The 20763-nt window shown below is 41.9% G+C and overlaps 1 protein-coding gene across 1 annotated transcript in view; it reads left to right on the top strand.

Annotated features, from left to right (window-relative positions):
* The window catches only part of LOC117824844 (ATP-binding cassette sub-family G member 4-like), a 22034-nt gene extending 1271 nt beyond the window's left edge, over window positions 1-20763 (top strand). The window contains exons 2-15 of the mRNA XM_034700319.1: window positions 8563-8816; window positions 13348-13465; window positions 14059-14191; window positions 14304-14354; window positions 14723-14868; window positions 15055-15178; window positions 15257-15371; window positions 15461-15603; window positions 16176-16274; window positions 16366-16534; window positions 16621-16721; window positions 17580-17738; window positions 17820-17938; window positions 18111-20763. Coding sequence (XP_034556210.1) covers window positions 8576-8816; window positions 13348-13465; window positions 14059-14191; window positions 14304-14354; window positions 14723-14868; window positions 15055-15178; window positions 15257-15371; window positions 15461-15603; window positions 16176-16274; window positions 16366-16534; window positions 16621-16721; window positions 17580-17738; window positions 17820-17938; window positions 18111-18336 — 1944 coding nt within the window. The 5' untranslated portion in view covers window positions 8563-8575 and the 3' untranslated portion in view covers window positions 18337-20763. The remainder of the gene's footprint in view (window positions 1-8562; window positions 8817-13347; window positions 13466-14058; window positions 14192-14303; window positions 14355-14722; window positions 14869-15054; window positions 15179-15256; window positions 15372-15460; window positions 15604-16175; window positions 16275-16365; window positions 16535-16620; window positions 16722-17579; window positions 17739-17819; window positions 17939-18110) is intronic.

The raw sequence follows: 20763 nt of genomic DNA, 5'->3' as shown, positions 1-20763 counted from the left end.
CAATCGTATGCCAACATGAATTTCCATTTTTCCTTTATTATTCTGGATGAATTTTTAAATTATCTGTTATTACAGGAAGTTTGTTTTGTAACAACAGACATATCAACTGACATTTATTTTGTAACATTTTTATAACTTTTCCAACTCAATTAAAACAAATGGCAATATTTGAAAAAGTCACAAAAATAGAAACAAAGACGAAAAGATGCATTTGGACGTGATTATCTCTCCTATCTCATGTCAGTCTGCAAATGTTTATATTCATTCGATAATGATTGATTTATCAGCTGGTTTTACAATTCAAATTATTCCACAACAAAAACAATTCCAGTCCAGTATTGTGGCAATTCTTATAAAGTCACAAAAAATATAATACATTAATTTATGCACGTATTTCCATTTCTTTCTCCTTAGTTTGATAGAATTTTAGAATTGGGTTTTATTCTTGGTTTATTTCAAAATAACAACTGATATTTGTTTTATAAAAGAAACAGTGATATTTCCAATCCAATGGCAATTCTAGAAAACGTCAAAAAAACAGATATCACAAAATTAAATTATATAGGATTAACCATTCTTTCCTCGTCTGTCAGTCAACAAGAATTTCAAACTGATGTGTTAAAACTTAAGGAATATGAATATCAGTGGGAGATGTCGTGTCCAATGGTTGGAGGTTTGGATTAAATTAACAGGAGACTGAAGTCTGGTGGTTTTGATGCTTAGAGGTAACCAAACAGCAGGGTTTGGTTGTGGGTTTAAGGACCTGGACTATGTGGTTAGGTTCGGGGGAAGATCATGATTTGCGCTAACATAACGTGTCAGCATTGATTGTGTTTTTACGGTGGACATGAGCAGCCGTTACTCCTGCTGTGTAAACTGGCAGAAAGCCCTTAAGGTCACTGGACTTGTGATTTCACGCCAGAACCCCGTACTACTAAAGGCGGGCGTGTTGCTGTCTCAAAATAAGCTTGAAGTGAAAAGCAAAGAATTCATTTATTCACTCATGATGAACTTTTGTGAATATTTCACAAACTTTTGTGAGACCGTGGGATTCCCTCGAAAGAGTTGAGACTAAAGTTGAAGTTAAACGTTCAATTATTGCGCCACAGAGCGTTTTTAAAGTTCTTTTGTTACATTTTTACAATGTCACATTTTACTTTGTTTTCGGCAAACTAGTTTTATTACAAACCTTTCAACTTAACTTCAAAATGAAAAATAAACATAGTACTGATTTTTGTTCCTTTTTATTTCTTTACTGCAATAGAAACAAATGTATTTAATTAATTCAGGGGTTTTATAACGCTTTGCATTTGCATTAAAATTCAACTTGACATTCTTGACATTTTAAAAATTGTTGTAAACTTTGACGATACTGATATCGATTTTTTTAGGGCTGACACCAGTATCAATTATTAGTAACTCATGAGACCAACAGCTGATATGCTGAAAAACTTCAGATATAACGAAAATTTAAAATTTGGAGTATTACTCCAACGCAAGACTATTTTTTGAATAACTTTTTAAAAATTGGTACTTTTAGCATAATTTAAAGGAGTTAACAGCTAGCTAGTTACAGTTACCCAGTCACGTGACCTCTAGCCAATCAGAACATGTTGTGGGCGTGACTTAAGATGAGACAAGGTGGTGAGGGAAAATAGTTTTATTGATGAACGGTAAAATAAAATGCAGATACAGAAAATCACCAAAATGCTGAATATCTGCCGCAATCATTGGCCAGGATGATGATTGATAAGCCCCTTACTAATAAATCTTTTTAGGCTCTATGAAGAATGAAGACGCTGTTTTAAAGTAGATTTTTGCCACATCTGTACTTATCAGCTTCTTTTCATTTACCGGCTATTTTTCCTTCTTTTTATCAGTTCTTCCTTTTTTACACTGAAATTTAATTAAAGTCCAACATTTATTTTTTAACTGTATTATTTGCTTTGTCTAATCTTAAAAGTAGTAATAATAATCTAAAATAGTGCTTGTTTTTATCGTTCTGGTGGTTACAGTGTTTTTTACAGTACATTTCTCCCTCCTTGAACTTGTACAGTCAAGGTGACCCCTCCCCCGCTCCTCTTAAGCTTCTGTCTCATAAGTTTAAAGTGCTGTTGTAGCTTATGGAGCCTCTGTTAGCCGTAGCCTTGGCGAAGAATGTGCGTGAGCTTTAATTTTTTTCTTTTTTCCAAAGCCTCCTCAGTGATTAGCTCTCATTCTTACAAAGTCATGGGAGAGCAGCGCTGTTAACCTACTTCCCTCAGTGTGTTCTTAATATCCTTATGTTCAGTCTGCTCATGTTATGTAAGAGCAGGCCGTCGCTCTAACAGGCTGCTGTTCACTCAAAGAAGAAGGTTGGCACAGACATGAGGAGCTCCTCTGCCTCATCTTTATAACACAACCTTTCTTTCACCATCGAAGTTGGTACTCAATCTCAGTCTGTATGTGAGGGGTGTAGGGCTGAACTATCAAAGCTACAGAATATTTTACATTTCTAAATGGACATTAAAAAGCTCAGCAGTTTGTTAAAATATACGATTTTTCACGATGAACTATCGTGCATGAACACAAACTTCTCTTTGTTGGTGTCATTCAGTACAAACTCCAAAAAAACATTTAAAATGTGCCTTTTTTCTGTTTGTCAGCACAAAAACAATGGAGTAATGTTGCACAGATTACAAGGCTAGCAAACTAAATGTTCAAAAATGACCCACCCTCATTTTTAAACAACCTTAGATTTAATTTTTGTGAATATTTTTGCCTTAATGTTGTCAACTTATTTCTCTTTTGGCTGCTGCTGACTCGCAAAAGAGGAGTCTGGTTTCTCTGTCAGTCTGGCTTTGATCTTCTGCTAATGTAAGAGCATTGCAGATCAAGTCTGAAACCTCCTGAGCAGCTCACAGATATAGTCTGTATAAAAAATAGATGTAGTCTCTGTGACATCACCAATCTGTTTCTGAAGCCCTGTTTTGAAGCCGATTGTCAGCGGGTGCCATATTGGAAATGCTGAACACAACCACACTTCTAGTGTGAGGTAAAGAGGCGGGCCTTTAACCTCTTTGCTAACAGCTGCAGGGTGCCCGCCTGTCAATCAAGTCAGCCACGCCCTTATTTGGGAAAAACTTGTGAGTTTAATATCTTTAAAAAATGCCTTGTTATAAATAATTCATCCTGTACAGTGTGTGCCGATAGAGAAATTAGCTATCCAGACCAAAACTGTTTTTTGAACCAGGCTGTAAACATGTTTATTTCTGCTGTAAAGATTGTCTCCTTTGAATGGGTGTGTATGTGGTTTCTGGTGTTTCTGCCACCAGCCTCTAGTGGACGCTCCATGAAGTTTATAACACTTCCACACTGGCTTTATATTTTAAGACCAGAGGTTGCCGCTTGGTCACAGATCCCAATAATGTGAAATATGAATAATAATTAAAGCTAGGGTTGGTAGCCACGGAAATCTAGCATGAATTTTAATGTAGCATTTCCTCAGGACTCCGTCTAACCCCTCCCCCCTCCCCTCGGAGCTCCTCCAAAACGACGCCCCCGCTCACATGCATGAGCTCCACTGATTGGATGGGATTTAATTGGTTTCATCATTTGGCTCCTGATGGCAGGGATTGGTTGGTGTTTTCCCAGGTTTACTCCGGCTGTAGATAGCAGATTTTTTTCACTCTTTTTTAAGAACACATTATGTATTGATTGACTTCGAGACATAACGATCATTTTAACCAGTTTAACAAAAAGTGGATCTAAATCTGACACTCAACCCCAGCTTTAAGTCTAACCCTGGCCCCTAAACACCCCCTTTGACAGAAGTTAGCAAAGTCTTGATTTGTGTAGTTCTAAATATTATCATGCCAGATTTTCCTTCGGTGTGAGGTACAGGTTTAAAGGGATTTCATCTCCCCTTATCTGCTTGGAAGAACTTTGTTGTGGCTAAACCGATTGAAATATAAAAAATGTTGAATACTGACGATTGGGATGACCCTTTGGACAACAGAGCATGCACTCTGTGGATCGTCATGTGGAATTAAATGATATCTAATCAGAGAGGAAAAAACAAATGCAGGCATGTTGACGGCAGTAATTGTGACGCATTAAGTTCGGATGGCCCTCAGAAATGGAGGACGAGTTGTTGATTTGTTGCAGCAACAAGTGTTTAACAACCGCCATCAAACCGTCAAGTTGGACAGAAGTTGCTAGCGGATTGGATGCACCAGATAGCTAAGCAGCTATCGGCATGTAGTGTGACAACCATCCTTATGTCAGCCATGTTTGCTAACTCACCTCCACTCCTCATTGAAGAACAGACCGGCTGTATTGACTTGTTAAGACTTCAGCTTTTGCTTTTGAGATTAGAGAACTAACGGATCCCACAGTTACACCCGTCAGATCATGTGAGCGGGCACGTTGCTCCCTCTAACACATGTGATAGTATCAGCAGTGAGCGACGCACTGTTATCTGCACTTTTTGTAGCGTTTGAATGTTGCAGAGCAGAAAAACATGTCTGGAGTTTTGAGCAGGATGCAGAGGATTTTTATGGTGGTCAAAGTAGGGTTTAGAGATCTTGGAGGACTGAAGGACTGGTACATAACCTCCTAGTGTCCCTAAAAAAACGTGACCCAACACGTTTCCTCCTCCTGAGGCTCTTATGGTACAGAAAATCTGTAGATCAGACCTTGTGTCTGAGTGCGTCGGGGTTAAACCAGGCAATTTGTGTGATTTTTATATCATCACTTTGATGTCTCATGTAGCTGTGTGGAGCGGCCCACTTTATTTGACTCTAATTGGCCTTTAATCCAGCTGGATTTGGGTATCAAGTCTTAGAGTCAGATGCAGGTGTAGCAGTGGTACAGTAGATAATCCCGGGTCAATGAGTTCTCTGCCTATCCTCTTTGGACCTTCTCTCTCAGCCTGAGCTGTGCAGGACCATCCAGGTCGACTCGTGACACGTCGGCATACGTGACGTGTCTCCCCGTTTCCTTGTCCCCTCGTTATCACGTCCCGTTTGACACCCGGAGGAGACCTTTCCTTGGCTTCTCCCTCGCTGCTGTCAGTGAAATGTGTCCGTGTGGAGGTGTGATGTGGAGGGCAAGTGAAGGAGCAGCAGATTCCCATACATTAGCTTGGCTTGGTGCTTGGTAGTGTACCTGAGTCTGCAGATTTTTTCCCAAGCCAGTAACTCCAGGCCCCTCCAGCTACGAGCAGATCAAGGGTGGAAAAGAAAGTTGATTTTAATCCCCAGGGGGATTAAGAACCCCATGAGTGATTAAATGAGACTTCTGTCTCAAAAAGGACAAATTACTGTACCACCTCAGAGTTGGGAACCATTTCTACAGTGGTCTGCAGAACAAAGTAGATTATACGTATCTCCATTTCGGTGATCATTAATCATCCTGCGATCACAGGGCAGATCGCATACTTCTGCCGCTTAGAGTCCTGTGAGGTCAATGGAAATGGATTTTGTCTGATGTTGGTCCTACCTAAGCTATCTGTTCCCAGGAAACGTATAGACACTTCATCTGAAGCTGTACTCAGAGGAATTATCACAGACAGAGGTGTTTCATACACGAGGGAACGTAGCTGTAACAACAAATCTTTAAACTGAGCTGACTGAATCAAAACAAGACGAGTCACTCTTTGGATTGAAGGTTCCCTGAAACTGACTCTTGACTCTTAAATGCAGTAAACACTTTTATTTGTCAGAGTTAAATCCTAATGAAAGGCGACTGAATGCTGCAGAGTCGATTCTAAGATTTGCATTTTAGCTGCTAAACCTTACGGACGGGGAATTTGACAGATGATGTACCTAAAAGCAGACCTTACAGCTTCCTAGAACTACAGCAAACCGACCCTAAAGGGTTCTTTAAGACAGATCAGACTTATTTGTATGAGCCTAAAAGTGCTCTCATATTTAGATGGTTTTTTTTGGAAATGCAGTAACCAGAACTATATTGTTGTTGTGACTCACAAAAAGATAAACATGTTTTTCATTTAACTGGGAAATAAAACTAAGCATATAATTGAACTTTGAACTGTTTCTGACCTTATTTCATTATGTGAAATGTGAATTATATCCTTGTAGGATACTGCAGCCCTGTTTTCATTGATTTTGGACAAATGTTAACCAGACTTGAGTGACACAAGTAACACGTACTTGTTTTTTTTTAAGGCAATCGGTTTGCATGGTTTTAACAAGTACATCCAATTGCGGTTCGTTGCTGTTGTTGTTAATATCTATTAAGTAAAATTAAGTTAGATAAATACGTTTATTGGAATGCACCCATAGTTTACTATACTTCAAAGTATTAAGTTGTCTGAAAGAGTATTTTTTTGTTCTCTGTACTAAGTCATAAGAAGAAAACAGAAGCTGAAGGGTACCACAAAACAGACCTTACTTCATGAAAATGGAAACGGGTACTTTAAAACAGACTTCACCATGGATTTTAAAGAAGGAAAACAAAAACTGAGGGTTGCCTTGAAAATTAACCTCACCATGTGTTTGAAAGGAAGAAACGTGAACATAGAGGGTACCTGAAAACTGACCTCACAATAAGTGCAAAAGTAAAAAATGAAGCTGGAGGGTGCCTTAAAACCAAATTCACCATGTTCTGGAGTCCCTGAGCTCCCTTGTCTCATAGGTTCCTCTGGATCTCTGCTGCTGTGGACGTGCCAGACTCCAGCTGCTACAACTACTACTATCCATCTCACCACTATCATCTCTCTCTCTCTCTCTCTCTCTCTCTCTCTCTCTCTCTCTCTCTCTCTCTCTCTCTCTCTCTCTCTCTCTCTCTCTCTCTCTCTCTCTCTCTCTCTCTCTCTCTCTCTCTCTCTCTCTCTCTCTCTCTCTCTCTCTCTCTCTCTCTCTCTCTTCAACTCCCTCTATCCCTCTCTCCAACACGGTCTCAGCAGATATGTGTCTAACATGAGTCTGGTCCTGCTGGAGGTTTCTGCCTGTTAAAGGAAGTTTGTCCTTGCCACTGTAACTTGCTAAATGCTGCAAAGTGCTCTGCTCATGGTGGATTAAGATGAGATCAGACTGAGTCCTGTCTGTAAGATGGGACTGGATCTGATCCTGTCTTGATGTTGGGTCTTTGTTAATAATAGAACATAGAGTCTTCAGTGACGTGTTCATGAAGTTGAATCAGGTGACAGGATGTAAACACTGCTCTGTGTTGTCAGCAGGCTTCGTACACACAGACAGAGACTCGCTGCTGTAACTCATATGAGACATGATTGATCAGTTCACATGTATGAGCCTGACTGCTAACGTAGTTATCATACAGTGAGTGATATTGAGCGCCGTGCTTACCCAGCAGTAGGGTTTCTCTCACACACATATGTTGTTGCTCACTCCGGCCTCTGCATCATCAGCACTTTGGTGCTTCAGAGGAAACAGCTCTCTCTCTCTCTGGATCAGCCTCCTGAAAGTGACACTGTGATCAACTCATTACTTTATGAAACAGCCTTGATTGGAACAACACTCACCTCACATTCCCCTGAAATAAATCAACATTTAGTGCTTCATTTGCATTTTGAATTATTTCTGCAGCGTCATGAAATGTCTGTACATGTCGGCCGTATAGACATTTATCGCCAAAGGGCGTCTTCTGCAGTGAATTCAAACCTTTACAGGACTCGCCACATTTTCAGGTCAGGATACGCTGCAGCTTTAACGCTCAGTGTGAATATATTTCATGTCTTTAGACTGCTGCCATTTCAGGGTACAAGGTTTACGCCCCTTTCACTCTTCATCTGCAACCCACAGAGGAATAGTTGTGGGACATTATTTTAGTAATCCTTCAGAGCCTGTTAAGGGATTGCAAGCGTCACATCCTCAACACCACGGACTGAATCATGGCCGTTTCTGGACTCCTTTTAGAGGTGCTGAAGTTATTTATTAAATTATGAACAAAGACCCAACATCAAGACAGGATCCGATCCAGTCCTATCTTACAGATGGGGTCTACCAGGTCTATGGTTAGTAACTCTAATGGGAAAGGAAGAGTTAAAGTAAGATACTCATCTTAATCCACCATGAGCAGAGCACTTTGCAGCATTTAGCAAGTTACAGTGGCAAGGACAAACTTCCCAGCTTAAGTAGGAAGCATTTGAAGGAGCCTTAGACGTGCTGCCATGACACAACCTGCTGTCAAATGTGCGTTTTGAAGGATGCAGCCTCTAGATTGGGACACAGATATGGATGCAGAGACCAAATACCAGCCTCACATTGTTGTGATAAGTTACAGTGAATCAGAACAAACCGTAAAGCGTTGATCTTTGTGGAAACTCTCTCACAACTCTTTCTTTTTGGGTTCTGACGTACCCTCGCATGATTACTGCTTCAGACACTGCTTTGAAAACACTAAAACAAAGGTCAGAGCACGCCTACCTCCTCTACTTTCCCTCTTTTTATGGCATGAACTCAAACTGCTGACTCTCTCAAGCTGTGTTGTTTCAGTTTAATTAAATTACCCTCGAATATGCTTACAAGGCACCAAATCTCCAGGTGTGTAATTATACCTGTCAGCAGATGATGAACCTCTGTTCTTTCCTTCTCACAGACAGGCAGCAGGCATGGACAATAAGGCGCTTGAACCGGACTCTGTGAGCGTCCCCATGGAGGAGGCCGTCCTGTGTAACGGGAGCAGCCAGCCTCAGGGGCAGGAAGCGTCCCTGTTGACTCACTTGAAGAAGGTCCAGAACCAGATCACTGACGCTCAGCGTTTCTCCCACCTGCCCAAACGCTCAGCCGTGGACCTGGAGTTCATCGACCTGTCCTACACCATCCAGGAGGGGCCGTGCTGGAGGAAGAGAGGTAACATGCAGCCGTTTATTCAGCAGCTCTATCTAGTTTGTGATGGAGGGATGGTGGAAAGGAGGAAAGGTGTTTTTAGAGAGAGGATAGAGGCTCATCTGGTTTATACAGCATTCATTTGACCTGATGGATGCCAACTACTCTGTGATTCTGTTTTCAGCCAGCATGTTTCAGTTAGCATTAAACAGTGCAGCCAGGACTTCCTTTTCCACGTGCTGCATCGTTTACAGTCCAATCAGCGACTGTGTGCATGAGAAAAGTAAAAGTTGGGCCTCCAGAAAAGTCTGCAAAATAAACTGCATTGTTTCATGGTTTATTAAATCCCTTTATCTGTTTGTGGTGAGTCTCAGTTTCACTGTAAACAATGTGTTCCACAGAGGCTTCCCTCTGGCTTCCTTCAGCAGTATGAACCTGAAACAGAAACTGATGTTCTTGTGATGTTCTTGTAATAAAGGTCTTAAGTTTGCTGAAATAACAACATCATGATGCAGATTAGTCAAAAGTCCAAAGTCAAGCTTTGTCAGGTCTGTCCTCAAGAGGAGAAGAAAACTACGTCTACAATGTTTGTTTGTTGAATGGAGGTGGGATCCATCATTTCTGATGTGTTCAAGGAAGTCAGGAAATCTGTTTTTTAAGGAGGATTGAGCAGATTTGTCAAGCATGTTGAAATATTTGATCATTCGCAGATTGTTAGCTGCTCTTGTATGCAGTCAGATTACCGCTGAGATGTCACGGTGGGCTTTATTATAGATAGATAGATAGATAGATAGATAGATAGATAGATAGATAGATAGATAGATAGATAGATAGATAGATAGATAGATAGATAGATAGATAGATAGATAGATCTTTATTTGTCCTTAATAAGGAGATTTGTTGCCACTGTCTGTACAGGAATACATGTATGAACACAATAACCATAAACATCCAGCCTCACAGCAATGGTGCCCCGCATCCCACAAATATACACACCAGACACATATGCACACACTGGACACATATGAAACACACCGAACACATATAAACACACTGGACACATATAAACACACCGAACACATATGAACACACTGGACACATATATGCACACCAGACACATATGCACACACTGGACACATATGAAACACACCGAACACATATAAACACACTGGACACATATAAACACACCGAACACATATGAACACACTGGACACATATATGCACACCAGACACATATGCACACACTGGACACATATAAACACACCGAACACATATAAACACACTGGACACATATATGCACACCAGACACATATGCACACACTGGACACATATAAACACACCGAACACATATAAACACACTGGACACATATATGCACACCAGACACATATGCACACACTGGGCACATATGAACACACTGGACACATATAAACACACTGGACACATATAAACACACCGAACACATATGAACACACTGGACACATATATGCACACCAGACACATATGCACACACTGGACACATATGAAACACACCGAACACATATAAACACACTGGACACATATAAACACACCGAACACATATGAACACACTGGACACATATATGCACACCAGACACATATGCACACACTGGACACATATAAACACACCGAACACATATAAACACACTGGACACATATATGCACACCAGACACATATGCACACACTGGACACATATAAACACACCGAACACATATAAACACACTGGACACATATATGCACACCAGACACATATGCACACACTGGGCACATATGAACACACTGGACACATTGCAGTGGCATTCTGTTTAGCAGTGCTATGGCCGATGGGACGAAGCTTCTGCCAAACCGGGCTCGCCTACAGTAAGGGGATCTGTACCTGCGACCGGAGGGGAGTAGTGTGAAGACCGAGTAGAGGGGGTGTTAGGGGTCCAGTGTTATAGTGCGTGCTCTGCGTATGATGGCTCTGTTGTTGAGGTCAGACTGGCTGGGTGTTGGGAGGCGGATGATTTTGGTGGCAGTGTTTGTGGTGCGTGTGAGTTTGTTTTTGTTGGAGACAGTTAGCATGTTGTAGTAGCAGGGGGAACAGTAGAGGAGAATGGGTTGGATGATGCTTTGGTACAGTAACAGTAGAAGGTGGGGGGCGACAGAAAGTGCTTTGAGTTTGCGGATGGCAGAGAGTCTTTGTTGGCAGCGTTTGTGAATGTCAGTGGTGTGTTGATCAAAGTTGAGTTTATTGTCCAGGGTGAGTCCGAGATATTTGAATGAGGGTTATTATGTCTGCTTTTGCTCTCCATACAGTCTGTTTTAAGGGGACGGTGTAATTTTTGTCAGTTGTGTTCATCTTTGGTTGAAGCAGGGCAGCTTTAAGAATAGGAGGTTTGGTAAAAGTAGTCTTGGTATGTTTCTGTCCTTCTGAATAACTCAACTCATTTCAGCCTTGCAGTGGCTCCTTCCTCTAAAAGCTGCCGTCTCTCTCTCTCATCCTGACTGTTTATCATCGTCTTTTGACAGACTGACTGAAGCCTCCAGCAGCGAAGTGAATGAACTGATGCTCACACTCACTGTAGCAAACTCTGATCCGTATCGATTTCTGTTTTCGAGATCATCTCCCCATAGAGAGACGGGGAGGAGAGGAATGAGAAGAGCTGATAGATGTTAAAACACTGTCCTCCCCTCAATCACTCTGTCCATACATTTCACTCAGATGATCAACAAAAACTGCACCGGGGTCTTAGTCCTGCAGGAGTCTGTGCAAGCTTTTAAGAAAGATCAAAGTTCCTTTTTTATTTTACTTAAAAGATAATGATTCAAATGCAGCTCAAAGTGTAATCCCTGCATCCTAAGTTGAATTATTGAAGAACACAAGCAAGCCGTAAAGTTTTTATGTTTTCCATAAAACCATGAAGAACTTATTTTTGTCATAAGAGATGTTTACATTATGATAGAAAAACTGCACAGGAACCTTCAGTGTCTCTCCCTGTGTGATATGCAAACATTAATGTGCAGGATAAAACAAAGAGCATGTCTGAACACAGAGCCGTGCACTCTGTTTTTAACACAAATCAAAAATGAAGCTCTCACAAGTCTATGCAGATTCAGTAGTTATGATTTTCATACCCGAGCCAAAGAATTTATGGCTCGTGGCTGCAGACGTATACAACATTTCCTCCATTGTGTTCCTTTCCTGCATCCTCTCCTCATTCCTTTCCTTCATTTTTGAAGCAAATCACTTTGAGGTGAAACAAACCAAAGTGTTATGAATGTTGCTCGAACACACAAAGCCTTTTTATAATTCCAGTTTAGAGTGTTTACATGTGTTTGTTTGTTTGTTTGTTTTTTATTTGTGCATGTAAGGATACACTCAACCCACGATTCGAATCCTGATTTTTGGTTCACAAAATGATTTACTCACTATTCGCAATACAAATTTTGTTGAACAGATTTTAATCCACCTTTATTTGTACCGATTTTTTACCGTCTTGTGATATATCCTTACATCCCTACCGGTCAGTGTATGTGAGGGTCCATCTCAGTGTTGCAAAATGTGCAGTAGAAGCAGATTGAGCAGCTGTTTAATGCTGGTGCCCATTATCTTGTAAAAAAAAACATCCTTTAATCAAAGTTTTTATCTTAAAGATCTTTGCAGAAATGTTTTTAAAGAATGCAATGCCCAAATCAAAAGTACTTCCTGTGTTTCGAGCCAAAGTTGCAGCTTTTACTGCTGTTCCTTCACATGAGCTTTCTATCCAAGGATTTATTTGTTTCATATCTACAAAGTTCAATAACTTTCACATGATTCAACCTACAAAAAACATGTTTTCTTTGAGACGGGCAGTTGAAGAGAGGCAGGAGGCAGAGCATGACATACAGCAGAGGGTGGAATCAGTGACGCTGAGATGAGGAGTGTCGCCTCTCTGCACGAGGCTGCACTTCCAGATAAATAACTTTAATGATAGGACCTCTGCTCTCTGTCCATGGTGCTGAAATACACATCAACACAGATGCAACAACTTTTCCTCTGCTCTCTTGAAGTTGTGCATCACATGCTAACAGAAAACACTTTGAATGTTTGTGCAAAGATTACGGCACACAAAGCAAAGCCATAAACAGCAGAATCAACCTCGCTGTTAAAGCTGACGTGTATCTAAAAGGATCCTCCTGTGGAAACTGCATGTCATGTCTCAGTTTGCAGACAGATGTTTTAAAACCACAGGAGAGTTGAGTTGTTGCAGCTCAGCACATATTCTGCCGCTCTGAAGGGTTATAACACGTCTTTGTTGAAAGATGAAGCAGGTGAGTGCTCCGTTCTAATGCTGTTAGAGTAAGTGCAACATCTGATACTGTGCAGTGAAATCTGCATGCTCACAGTCTGCAGAGCGTCTCCTCCTTGAATGTTGTAGCTTGGTTTGTGAAACTACTTTGTGCATTTTCCAAAGAGAGAGTCGTTGATGCATTCTGATCAGGCTGAATTAATCGATACTTTCCTTGTTTTCTAATCAGTCACTGTCCTCTGTGCTCTGTCCTCTGTGCTCTCCCAGGGTTTAAAGCTTTACTGAAGTGTCTGTCTGGACGGTTCTGCAGCCGGGAGCTGATAGGGATCATGGGGCCTTCAGGAGCCGGGAAATCTACTCTAATGCACATCCTGGCTGGATACAGGTGAGAGAGAATGTCCCTCTATCTTTCGGCTGAAGGAGCTGCGGTGTTGGGCAGAGACAGCTTTTAAAACAGCAGCAGAATATCAAATTGTATCTCCTTTCTGTACTACTTTAATGCTTTGTCTTTATGTTGAATGTTTCTGATTGAGAGGGAAACTCAACAAGCCCTTAACGGAGTACTTCGTCTCCTCCTGCACGTTTCTTGTGGGTAAAGTTGGCGGTTAATTACTGCTGACTTTACCTCTCACGTCTGTTTCATCCTGACTCTTCTTATTGAGCAGTAATGTTTGGTCTTTTCTTTCATACCTGCAATAAACACAAATAAATCTACTCCTACATAAACTCAAGACGGCCCAGCAGCTGGCGATTGTGCAGACACATGCAATAGAAAGCATTAAAGTCTGTTTTCTCAGGAGCTGGCTAAAGAAAGCTTACGCAGAGACTTTTTTGTTCACATGTGCTTTGAAAGATCTGAGTTTTCCCTCTGAAGGCTCTGCACAGCTGTTCAAGGAAGCCGTGTGCCCGTGTGTTGGAGGAACACCTGTTCAGTCCGTCTGACCCTCTGAACTGTCTGTGACCTTCTGCCGCCTGCAGGGAATCAGGGATGAAGGGTCAGATCCTGGTGAACGGGAAGCCCAGGGACCTGAGGACGTTCAGGAAGATGTCCTGCTACATCATGCAGGAAGACATGCTGCTGCCTCACCTCACCGCGCGAGAAGCCATGATGGTGAGATCCAGACGGCTTGATGGAGTCTGTCTGCAGTTTTCTCTCCATGTGCGAGGTTTGAGCTCCTGTTCTGTTGCTCTACATGTCTCTTTTGTTTCCTCTGTTCTCGCAGGTTTCAGCCAACTTAAAGCTGGATGAAAGTATGGATGTGAAGAAAGAACTGGTGAGAAAAGAAACATCTTAAAGCTTAACACACAGCTTCATGCAGTGAGCTCTTGTTTTGCGTCTGATTGTTGAGATGAGCTGTCGACATCCTCAGTTGCACTCTGATCATGATGGAGTTCGAAAGATTCTCTCATACCTCTTTTTGACCAACGCGAACCGGGTTGTATTCCCGCGCTGGTGCTTGCGCTGGTTCGGAGCTGGTTGAGCTCGAGAACCAACACGGCACCCGTTAGTTTTTCTGCTGGCTCCGAACCGGCCCTGAAACTGCCCCTGTCGAAAAGGGGTATCACTTCACTGACCGCCCCTGAATTATCCTGTCCCTCTCTCTCTTCCTCTTCTACTTCTACTTCTTCTTCTCGTGTCCAGGTTAATGAGATCCTGACCGCTTTGGGGCTCCTGGACTGCGCTCACACTCGAACCAGCTCCCTTTCAGGGGGTCAGTGTAAACGTTTGGCCATCGCCCTCGAACTGGTCAACAATCCTCCGGTCATGTTCTTTGATGAACCGACCAGGTGAGACAGCAACGTCACATTCTACTGTTTGAAATCTGTCCATCAATTAAAGTCCTTCACCAAGCAGAGGGAGGGAAGACTGCTCTCACGTCAGGTTCACAGTTTTAATACAGGACTCAGTTAATCATAAGAAGGACTTGTTGACGTCCTCCTCTCATGGATCCTGTGCCTGTCTCTCTCCATCAGTGGTTTGGACAGCGCGTCCTGCTATCAGGTGGTCTCACTCCTGCAGTCTCTGGCTCTAGGAGGACGGACGATCATCTGCACCATTCACCAACCCAGCGCCAAACTGTTTGAGATGTTCGACAAGGTACGCATCCTTCAGAACACAAGGAAGCATGTTACTGTTTTCAAACTTACTGACCTGTCATGATGTCTCCGTCCACAGCTTTACATCCTCAGTCAGGGTCAGTGCATCTACAAAGGCACAGTCCCGTACCTCATCCCCTACCTGAAGACTCTGGGTCTGTACTGTCCCACCTACCACAACCCTGCAGACTTCAGTGAGCACACTTCATTTGATCCACTTTATTAAAAACAATGTGGAACACCTCCTTCATGATCTGTCTTCATGTTCACGTCTCTGCTCCAGTCATTGAAGTGGCCTCAGGAGAGTACGGAGACCTGAACCCGGTCCTGTTCGAGGCGGTCCAAGGAGGGATGTGTGCAATAGAGGAGAAGAAGAGCCACAGTGACACCAACGGCCCGTCCGTCTGTACAACTAAGTACCCCATGGTGAGCAGTGATGATGATCTACTGGATGAATTTCAGCCTCCGTTACCTGATTACATGCACCACATAACGAGCATGATAACGACTCATTCATCAAACTTAATATCAGTCTAATTTTGAAGAAGCAACATATCAGAAGAGAATAAACTCAGTTTGAGACCCCATCTGCCAAAGGTTTATAACCAAGCTTCTGTTCAGGTTCTTCAGTCGTACGACCTCATCGTACCTCACGTCTAAATTCCACCAGATCTGCGTCCGGTCCAGATCTGATAGGTTTCTGTTCTAGTCAATGTGTTAACTTCTACTGGATCTGCTATGTTGCGTTCTGGCTGTGTCTCTGATCCGGTAGGTCGGAGCCCTCCGGATCAGATACACAAGACTTCTATTTTTGCCAGACCCCAGAGCACGATGCATTGAAATAAATACAAACCCTTGAACAAGAAGGTGTTTCCAAACTTTTGACTGGTAGTGTATCTGAAGATGTCTTGTATTTGTTGTTGTTGTTGTTCACTATAAATATGTGTTGCGTGTGTGTGTGCATATGTGATGAGACTCATCTGCTTTGATGTTTCCAGGACGCCGGACAAGTAGAGAGCCACACGTTTGCCACGAGCACACTCACACAGTTCTGCATCCTCTTCAAGAGAACCTTCATCACTATATGTCGGGACCAGGTGGGTGACATGATGACCATGCACTGACCCAGAGGATAGAAGGATCTGTTGAAACAGACTGGACTGTGATGTGTCTTGCTTTCATCCTCAGGTTCTGACCCACCTCAGACTGATCTCCCACATCGCCATCGGGGTGTTGATCGGTCTGCTCTACCTGAACATCGGCAACGATGCCAGCAAGGTCTTCAACAACACCGGGTTCCTCTTCTTCTCCATGCTCTTCATCATGTTCGGGGCGCTCATGCCGACGGTGTTAACCTGTGAGTGGGATCGAGGGCGGCTCGTATATGTTGTGCCAATCACTGAGCTCCAGTTTCAGGACGTGAATGTGTTTGTGTGTGTTTAGTTCCTCTGGAGATGTCGGTGTTCCTGAGGGAGCATCTGAACTACTGGTACAGCCTGAAAGCTTACTACCTGGCCAAGACGATGGCTGATATCCCGTTCCAGGTGAGTGACGGAGCACACATGGAAACAACTACCAGGTCCAACACTGCCCTCTAGTGTCAGCTGAGGGTAACTACCTGGGTCTTTAGTGGTGTAATGTCTCATCTCTCATTAAAATGTCTCATTAGACCTTAAGAGTCCAGTTTAACATTTTATTTCAAGATATAAGAAACTAAAAATGAGACCTGATTCTTCTGCTGTGACTTGTGAGAAGTACAAAAATGAAGGTACTCAAGTTTCCTCAAATCAGAAAAATATTATCAGTCAAGAAACTTGGAGGGCAGATCCTGTACATCGACTCGAGCACACTCAAACCTGTTTTGGAACTTACTCGTGCTGTTTCCTCCCGTCTGGATCTTTGTTTGTGTTGTCTTGAAGCACAGCTGATACCCACAGGAAGGAGTCACTCAGTTTGTTTCTGTGCACTCACTTTCACCTACTGCTGTAGCTCTCAAACTCCATCAGACAATCAATCTTTATTTATAAAGCACCAAATCACAACAAATGTTCTCCTCAGACTCTTTCCAAACAGAGCAGGTCTAGACCGTACTCTATGTTCTATTATTAACAAAGACCCAACATCAAGACCGGATCAGATCCAGTCCCATCTTACAGACAGGACTCAGTCTGATCTCATCCTAATCCACCATGAGCAGAGCACTTTGCAGCATTTAGCAAGTTACAGTGGCAAGGACAAACTTCCTTTAACAGGCAGAAACCTCCAGCAGGACCAGACTCATGTTAGACACACATCCGCTGAGACCGTGTTGGAGAGAGGGATAGAGGGAGATGAAGAGAGAGAGAGATGATAGTGACAACCGCTCACAAAGTGACTCCACAAGCTTGTCTGTTGTCTTTCAGGTGATCTGCCCCATCATGTACTGCAGCATCGTGTACTGGATGACAGAGCAGCCTCCTGAAGCCAGCAGATACCTGCTCTTCATCGCTCTGTCCATCTGCACCGCTCTGGTAGCTCAGTCTTTGGGCCTGCTGGTGGGAGCTGCCTCCACCTCTCTGCAGGTACAGCAGGTTTACAGAGGTCATCAGGATTTCTGCACTCATGTTGTAAATGTAAGCGACATTATCTACTCCCATTCACAGGTGGCCACGTTCGTTGGACCCGTCACGGCCATACCTGTGCTGCTGTTCTCTGGATTCTTTGTGAACTTTGACACGATTCCCAAGTATCTGCAGTGGAGCTCCTACGTGTCCTACGTCAGGTAAAGAGCAACGTCTTGAACATCATTTAAGATTATATGTCAGCAGATTAATCCATCGTTTTGGGCAGGTTAAGATCACTTAAGGCGGCAAAGGTAAAAGAGAACAGGTGCGAGTAGAGTTATGATGATGTACTCGGCATTCAGCAGTCTCAGAGTTGGTGTCCTCCCGCAGGTACGGCTTTGAAGGCGTGATCCTCTCCATCTACGGCATGAACCGCTCGGAGCTCGAGTGTCCGGGGAAAGTGTGCAAGTTCCAGCAGCCAGAGGAGGTTCTGCAGTTACTGGATGTGGAAGACGCAAAGCTCTACATGGATTTCATCGTCCTCGGCATCTTCTTCATCATCTTTCGACTGGCCACCTACCTTGTCCTCCGCTACAAGATCAAGTCTGAGCGATAACTTCGCTCGTCTTCCAAATCTCACGGCTGTCCCTGATGTCATTTCAGACCTGGTCTCTTTTCTGTGCACCGAGAACAACCTCTCTGTAGCGTGGGTTTCACTTGATTTGCTGCTAAAAAGGACAGAACGTACACTCAGATCTGTTCTACTGCTGCAGAGAGCAGTGACTGATGAAGCAGAGCAGTGACGAATCATCTCATAAACCGACGTGAACCTGTTTTACCTCAGACATCAGGACTTAAATCCTGCACATGAAGCCAGATCAGCACCGAAGAGGACAAAGAGACTGAGCCCCATTCAGCAGCTTTCACTGTGCGTCTTATATTCCTGCGAGGCGGATGTGGTACGGTAGCACTTATTAGAATGGACATGCATGTTTGTCACACAGTGTGCGCGGCCATTCTGTCAGAGCCAGAACAAAAACTGAGTGAGAGCACAAAAACTGCCCTCTTGAGAAAGAAAGACTGTTTACATTGATCTCTGAGGGCCTGTGTCCACACCACAGATCAGCTTTAAGAAAATCAACACTTCACAGAGAGGTCAGGGTCTCGTCTCACCCTGTGTAGATTCTAATTCTCCAACATTTACTCACCTTTCATCGGGAAAGATCCAAATTATTCTTGTAGTCGTGTTAAAACAAAAGAAGCAGTGAAGGGACACAGACCCTCAGTCAAAGACGCCCGAGGACAAACGTTTGCACTGGAGAGGAAGTGTGATGTGTTGTGCCTAAAAGAGTGAACACTGAATATAAGCAGCTTGTTTGTGTTTGAATATTTTTGTTTTCACGTTGTTGAATCATTAACTTCCTGTATGAAAATCTTTTTGTTGGGCTAGATTCTTTTTTACGGAAGGAGATAAGGGCCACTGAAAAAAAATAATTAAGTTAAGGTCCAATATTTTTTATTATTATTATTATTCTCAGATTAAAGTCAGAATTCTGAAATAAAAGTCAGATTAAAGTCAGGATTCTGAGATTAAAATCAGAAATTCTGAGATTAAAGTCAGATTAATGACAGAATTTTAAGATTAAAGTCAGTATTCTGAGATTAAAAAGTCAGAATTCTGAGATTATAAAGTCAGAATTCTGAGATTTGAAAAAAGTCAGAATTCTCAGATTAAAGTCAAAATTCTGAGATTTAAAAAGTCAGAATTCTCAGTGTAAAGTCAGAAATTCTGAGATTTAAGTCAGATTAATGTCAGAATCCTGAGATTAAAGTCAGAATAAAGTCAGAATTCTGATATTAAAGTCAGAATTTTGAGATTAAGAAGTCAGAATTCTGAGATTAAAGTCAAAATAAATTCAGAATTCTGAGATTAAAGTCAGAATTCTGAGATTAAAGTCAAAATAAAGTCAGAATTCTGAGATGAAAGTCAGAATTCTGAGATTACAAAGTCAGAATTCTGAGATTTGAAAAATGTCAGAATTCTGAGATAGTCAGAATTCTCAGATTAAAGTCAGAATTCTGAGATTAAAGTCAGAATAAAGTCAGAATTCTGGGATTAAAGTCAGAATTCTGAGATTAAAGTCAGAATTCTGAGATTAAAGTCAAAATAAAGTCAGAATTCTGAGATTAAAGTCAGAATTCTGAGATTACAAAGTCAGAATTCTGAGATTTGAAAAATGTCAGAATTCTGAGATAGTCAGAATTCTCAGATTAAAGTCAGAATTCTGAGATTTAAAAAGTCAGAATTCTTAGTGTAAAGTCAGAATTCTGAGATTAAAGTCAGAATTCTGAGATTTAAAAAGTCAGAATTCTTAGGGTAAAATCAGAATTCTGAGATTAAAGTCAGAATTCTTAGATTAAAGTCAGAATTCTGACTTTTTTCTGAGAATAATGATACAAAATGTATATATTGGACCTTGATAAATTTTTTTCCTGTGGCCCTAATCCTCTTCCGTAATTTTCTAACATGTTTGTAGTTGTAAATTAAGCTTGTTACGATCGACTACTGATATTTGGTACTTTTTGTACTCACACCATAAAATCCTAAACCTTAATAATCATAGTTAAATTATAAATTGTGTCAGCCTTAATCATTTTATACCGTACTGTATTATCTTTAGTTTATAAGCACGTTATTATGAAAAGGTATTTAAGCAAACTAGTTCTGTATTGTTATTTTTTGTGTCCACACTTTATCCATTCATGCTCATGCAGTCAGTCTTTGTTGGTGCTATATGAACTCTCATCTTTTATTTGAATATCAGATTAAAAAATGCCTCTGGACTGCACACTGAAAGGATACAGTGCACTTGGAGAACAACCAAAGAAAAAGTCTTTTAACTGGAGATATGCTCACACTTTGTTAACAATGTTTTGACAATCTGTTGTTTTTGTTGTTTGGCAGTAACTTATGACTAACGGTTAAATGACAGCGATGTAAAGTGTCCGATGTTTCAATAAACACTGATCAAACTAACTCAAA

Source organism: Notolabrus celidotus, chromosome 14, assembly GCF_009762535.1.
Source record: "Notolabrus celidotus isolate fNotCel1 chromosome 14, fNotCel1.pri, whole genome shotgun sequence".
Lineage (NCBI taxonomy): Eukaryota > Metazoa > Chordata > Actinopteri > Labriformes > Labridae > Notolabrus > Notolabrus celidotus.
Note: the sequence above shows the minus strand (reverse complement) of the source record. Positions and strands in the feature narration are given on the sequence as shown.